The sequence below is a fragment of the Vulpes vulpes genome, chromosome 16 (assembly GCF_048418805.1).
Source record: "Vulpes vulpes isolate BD-2025 chromosome 16, VulVul3, whole genome shotgun sequence".
Lineage (NCBI taxonomy): Eukaryota > Metazoa > Chordata > Mammalia > Carnivora > Canidae > Vulpes > Vulpes vulpes.
This window is the reverse complement of record NC_132795.1, coordinates 30685320-30691319: the sequence shown is the minus strand read 5'-3', so window position 1 is coordinate 30691319 and position 6000 is coordinate 30685320. Positions and strand designations below refer to the sequence as shown.

At 39.5% G+C, this 6000-nt stretch overlaps 1 protein-coding gene across 3 annotated transcripts in view; it reads right to left on the bottom strand.

The window, feature by feature from the left end:
• Positions 1 to 2406: 2406 nt before the first annotated feature.
• Positions 2407 to 6000, bottom strand: part of LOC112922837 (A-kinase anchor protein 13-like) — a 42960-nt gene continuing 39366 nt past the window's right edge. For all 3 annotated transcript variants that reach the window (XM_072742555.1, XM_072742556.1, XM_072742554.1), the window contains exon 3: positions 2407 to 5129. In XM_072742555.1, coding sequence (XP_072598656.1) covers positions 2729 to 3694 — 966 coding nt within the window. In that variant the 5' untranslated portion in view covers positions 3695 to 5129 and the 3' untranslated portion in view covers positions 2407 to 2728. The remainder of the gene's footprint in view (positions 5130 to 6000) is intronic.

Sequence of the window (6000 nt, the reverse complement as noted above, 5' to 3'; positions counted from 1 at the left end):
CACTCAGCTTGTGATCTCAGGGTCAGGTCATGACCTCAGGGTAACCATCTCAGGGTCCTGATCTCAGGGTCTTTAGCGCAAACCCTGCATCAGGGCTCCACATTCAGTGGGGAGTTTGCTTGTGCCTCTCCCTCTCTCCCTTCTCTCACTCTTTCTCTCTCTCAAATAAATAAATAAATCTTAAAAAAAGAGTGAAGCCCTCCCTGTATCATTACCCTTTCCACACTACATCTACTCCTCCTTCTTTCCAGAGGATGTACATCCTTCATTTTCCTTTTCTTTCTCCTCACCAATTTTCCCCAAACCCTACCCATGTTATGCCATTTATAAAAATCACAGCTCAAAAAGACTTATGTGTCATCTTCAAATCCAAACATCACATGATTGGAGAGTATTTTCTTTTTATTCCACTTTGTCTGAGGTCAATGTGCCAGGTTCTTAAGCCAGTCACAAGTCTGCATTCATGCTGGAGGATTGCAAAGCACGGAATCCTGTGACAGAAATGCTGATGACGAGGAAGTACTTTGTGACTTGACTCAGTTACTAATCAGAACTTATAATTTTGAAATTTTTCTTCTGGAATGAAAATTCCATATTCTAGCATTTCTCTCTCTTTATATGGCTTAAAAATCATTTTAAATAAACTTACATTTGTGAATGAAATGAAAGTTATGTTGCCAAGTATTCTCTCCCCACCTCCGCTCATACACGTTTAACTTTTAAAACGAACAATTTCTCATTCATTTGATCTTTTCTCTGGCAATTTGGGTAATTCAGAAATGTGCTAAATTTAATTTTTTTGTTTTCCTATTTTTGAAGTAAATTAATGGACTAAACACAATTTCAAGGGCATTTTCTACTTCAATGTGTAAGCTGAATTAAAGATTGGAGTGAATATGCCAATGGAAACATTTCTACAGTGAGGTGATTTAGTGCAACATTGCCTAACTCACAGAGTTGCCGATCACCCTTCTATATTCCTTAACACAGGACACACATTAACCTAGATCCAGGTCCTGTCTCTCTTTGAAAGCAATACAATCATATTCCTATTTAAATATTTAAAAATTTTTATTTTCAAATTTTTATTATCAAAGTAAAAATTTTATATTAGTTTCAGGTATGCAACATAATGATTAAATATTGTATTGATTCAAGAAGTTCAGTAATTCTAATCAGTCTTGGTCCTAATTACTTAGTGTTTTACTATATAACTGACTCTTGAAACAACACAGGTTTGAATTGCATGGGTCCACTTACATGTGAATTTTTTTCAGTAAATACAGTATACTACTGTAAATGCTTTTTCTCTTATAATTTTCTTTTCTGTAGCTTACTTTATTGTAGAAATACAGTAAAAATATAGAGTGTATACCATACATATGACAATCAAAATGTGTGTTAATTGGCTCTGTAGTTGGTAAGGCTTCTGGTCAGCAGTAGGGTATGAGTAGTTAAGTTTTATACAGTTATACAACAAAAGTTATATGCATATTTTTGACTGTGCAGGTGTCAGGACCCCTCACCCCCACAATGTTCAAGGGTCAACTGTAATTTCATATTTATTTTACCTTTATCTTTAAAGTTTAATTAATTTTATTCCTATGACTTTTCTGAAAATAAAAATTTAGTTCACCAGTGTCAGAATCCTTTCTTTTGCTTCAAACCAGAGGTAATCTTTCAAACGGAACTGTTTTCAAAAGCCATGACAGTTCCTGTCACACAGCTAAGTGAGAAGGAAGAAAAATCTCTACTAGGCAGCATTTTTAAAGCCTACTATGAGATATTTTGTCTATTTAAGACAAAACAAAAAAAACCCACAACTGCTTAAACAATTTTTTTACTATTTGTGTTTTGTATTAATTCTAAACGTGGGGGATCCCTGGGTCACTCAGCAGTTTGGCACCTGCCCTTGGCCCAGGGCATGACCTGGGGTCCCGGGATCGAGTTCTGCATCGGGCTCCAGCATGGAGCCTGCTTCCCCCTCTGCCTGTGTCTCTGCCTCTCTCTCTTTCTCTCTGTGTCTCTCACAAATAAATAAATAAAATCTTAAAAAAAATTTCTAAATGTCTATTTATTGACATATATAATTGTTAAATAGAATTTTACTGTATGTTGCCCTTACTTGAAATAATCTTAACTTTCCCTTTTATTTCAATGCCATTGCCTAACAATGACCTCTCTAAATTTATAATTTCTAGAAATTCACTAATTCTGTTTATTTTTTATAGAATGGTCGATGCTTATAATTCAGTTATGCCACAAACTTACTTATGCTACAGATTTATATTGAGGACATGTTATGTCTAGGCATGCACTATACTAGATGCAGTACTCCAGAAATGCTCTCTGCTCCAGAGGAGCTCACATGGGGGTGAAGGATAAATCAATCAGGTAAACAGATTCTGCAGGAAGCAAGATGGCTTTATTTATTTATTTATTTATTTATTTTTATGTATTTTAAGTTTTTTTTTTTTTTTTTTTTTTTTTTTTTTTTTTTTGTGGGGCACTGGGATGGCTCAGTCAGTTAAGTGTCCAACTCTTGGTTTGGGCTCAGGTCACCATCTGAGGGTCTTGAGACTGAGCTCCAAGTTGGGCTCTGCACTCAGCAAGGAGTTGGCCACCCTCTCTCTTTCTCTCTCAAATAAAATAAATAAAATTAAAAAAAATATTTTATTTATAGGATATCTCTACACCGAACAGGGGCCTAAATTCAACAACCTCAAGATCAAGAGTCAAGTGCTCCACCAACTGAGCCAGCCAAGTGCCCCTGCATGAAGCAACATTTCTCTTTCTGTTTTTCCTTTTCTCTGCTCTTCTTACTGCTGGACATTTTATTCTTGATATAGCTGAATGTACGACTGACTTTTGTTCCACTCTTCCCTTCAAAATCTTTCTTAAAGGGGCTTTGTGGCAGGAAACTATAGGTCTCTTCTGTTATGCTCTCAGTCAGATTGGCACTGGTGCTGTGGAAAGGCCGAGAATGGTCCAACCCTGGATGGCTGATTGTCATTAATGAGATGGATTTTGTTAATGGGGAAGAAATGGCTGATGTACAGTAATTGAATCCCTGTTGTTTAGATCTGTGACATGCCTGCTGATCAAGCATCCTATGTTCTCTCTGGCCTGATTCCAGATCCTCTTCTGAAAGTGACACCAAAGAGTCACCCCTTTCTTCACCATTGAAAGGGTGTCTGAGTTCTTTGGTGTTTATGGAGTTTACATCTAGGGATGAAGATGGCTTGTTTCTGACACCAGCTCCTCCTGTCAAGCCTTCTAGGCTGAAACTTCTGTAATTAAAGTCAACACTCAGGGCAGCAGAGTATTGCACACCAGAGGGACACCAGCTCATACTTCTCCTATGAATGGGGGGTCTCCTGACAACATCCCCAAGAACTCGCAATGAACTGCGCTGGTTCATTTCAGCATCACCGGCCGCGTTCTTCCCAGGACCCCAGCTGTGCCTCCGGAAAGGGGACAGCGAGCGCATGGAGCTCCTCAGCACAGAGCAGTTCGCAGGCAACTTGGTGATGCTGTCCATCTCCTCCTCCTCCATCTCACCTGTAAGAATATGAAGGAGGTGGTGGTGAGTGGAGCACCTAGACAGCATGGTGAAGTCCACATACAGGACTGTTCCAGGGGAAGACAGGCTGGGCTGAGTCATAAAGGAAAAGGCCTTGAAGATCTCCCACATGTGGAGCTGGGATGGGAGGTGGGGGAGGCCAGGGCAGCCCCCCAGCACACAGGAAGGCTGGGGATGTGATCTGCTGTGGCCGACAGCTCTCGGGGAACACTAGAGTCCATATGGGACTCCAGGGGAGCAAGAGAAGGGGAGGGACTCATTCTTTCTGAATTTATAGTTTTCCAAAGACTGGACTTTAATCCCAAATTCAAATTGCTTCGCCATTGAGAAAAGTTTGTATCTAAGAGTTTGACTGAAGTCATAGCTCCTTGTTCTTGAATACAAGATGAGGAATAGTCTCAAAACAGTTTGTTCCCTTTGGGAAAGAAAAAGTTCAAAGAGCAAAATTTAAAACTGTGGAGCCCTTCTGAGGAGGAATGGTATAGACACTGGAGGAAGCAGAGGTTCAGGGAGCTTGTGGGCGGAGAGAGAGGGGATGGGGTTCAGGATGATGAAGTTCTTCCTTATATAGCCCCTGGTGTGACCGGGAGGGGTCCCAGAGAGGTTTCCTAGTAATGAAGGAAAGTCATAAGAGGGGCTATTTCCTTCTTGATGATTTTACTTTTAACCCAAGAAATAGAAAGCAGATCTCTGTGACACTCCAAAAGAACCTAAACTGCCTGAGGAAAATCTGACATCTGCAAATCAGTGTAAACTAGCTGTCATATACTCTGCATGGGCAATAAATTAAAAGAGCAGCCAAGCAGAACATGGCTAGTGAGGAAGGAGATTAAAAAAAAAAAAAAAAAGGCAAAAACCAGAAGACTGGGCTGAAGATAAAAACCTGATAAAATCATTTTTTCAAAGAATGCCAAGAACTCAGAGGTGAAAGTTGGTTTTGTCAGCTTCTTGAGACTCTAATTCCTCTCAAGAAAAGATGTGATGAACAGATAAGAGTAATTTATAATGAGCATTTCAGTAGTTGCTTATAAAGTACTTACAGAGCTTAAGAGCTGTTCTTTTAAAACCTCAAATGTTTGGGAATGCTATTAATTTCTGCTATAAAGAAGATGACTGAGTGGAGGTACACATTGGTCCAGTCAATTAACACAAACCTCAGAGTAGTAGAATCTAAAATAATGAGACTATCCTGATGCATGTTTCCTCCACTGCTAATTTAGCATTTGAAGCTAAATTTAAAAGCAAAACCCCATTACCTTTCATATGAGGCTTCATCAATTATTAATTAAAGATTAGGCATTCTTACACATAAATACATATATACCAGGCCTCACTTTAAGACAAAAACAACCGCTTTATAAATAGACTATAAAGCTTGATGAACCTCCCTGGCCAATTCTGCAACAGGCACTCCCTTTGCAAAAACATTCCAGACGTGAAGAGTCAGTGGTGTTAGGGAGCCTCGAGGATTCCGACTGCTGTGGAGGCCGAGTTCCTCCCCGCGCCTGGGAACGCCAGCTGCGGATGGGAGCCGGGTCAGGAAGTGCTGTGAAGTGTTTAAAAGGTGTTATTCTATATGTTGACAAATTGAACACCAATAAAAAATAAATTTATATATATAAAAAATGTACAGATCCTCCCCCCCACCAAAAAAAAAAATCTGTCAGACATTCCTTATTTAAAGTTCTGGGTTGAGCTCTGGAGACGCCGGCTCGACACACAGGTGAGGCTCTAACAAGGGTTGATGACCGACTACGAGTACACTTTGCTGGTGATTTCAAAACCTAATCTAAAGCATTGCTTCCAAATCAAGAATTAATGTTCTGAGACAAACACAAATTTGTAAAATTATTGTTGTGCTCTGCTACCTTAGTAGGCCTTTCAGGTACTTTGACTCCTTCAACTCTTAAGGACAATATAACATGAGATCCTGTCTTTGTCTATAATAGAAATGTGGTCACTATTTTACAGGCACAAAACCTGAAGCCAGAGAGGTAGGAATTTCCCCTACATCACACGGCGAATAAATGACAGTTTAAAAAATAAATAAATAAGTAAATAAATGACAGTTTATAAAAAATTCAAGTATCTTCAGTAACTAGAAATAACAATAATAATGTAGCTAACATTTTTTATCACCATTTTAAATTCTTTACAGGACTTTTGTATTTATTTGATTCTCCAACCTACACGGAGGTACTGTTGTTATTTTCATTTTTAGATAGGAAAAGAAACAGAGTGGGGATGCAGGGGGCGCTCAGTGATTAAGCATCTGCCTTCGGCCCAGGGTGTGACCCCGGGGTCCTGGGTTTGAGTCCCGTGTCAGGCTCCCTGCATGGGGCCTGCTTCTCCCTCTGCCTGGGTCTCCGCCTCTCACACTCTGTGTCTCTCATGAATAAATAAATAAAATCTTTTTT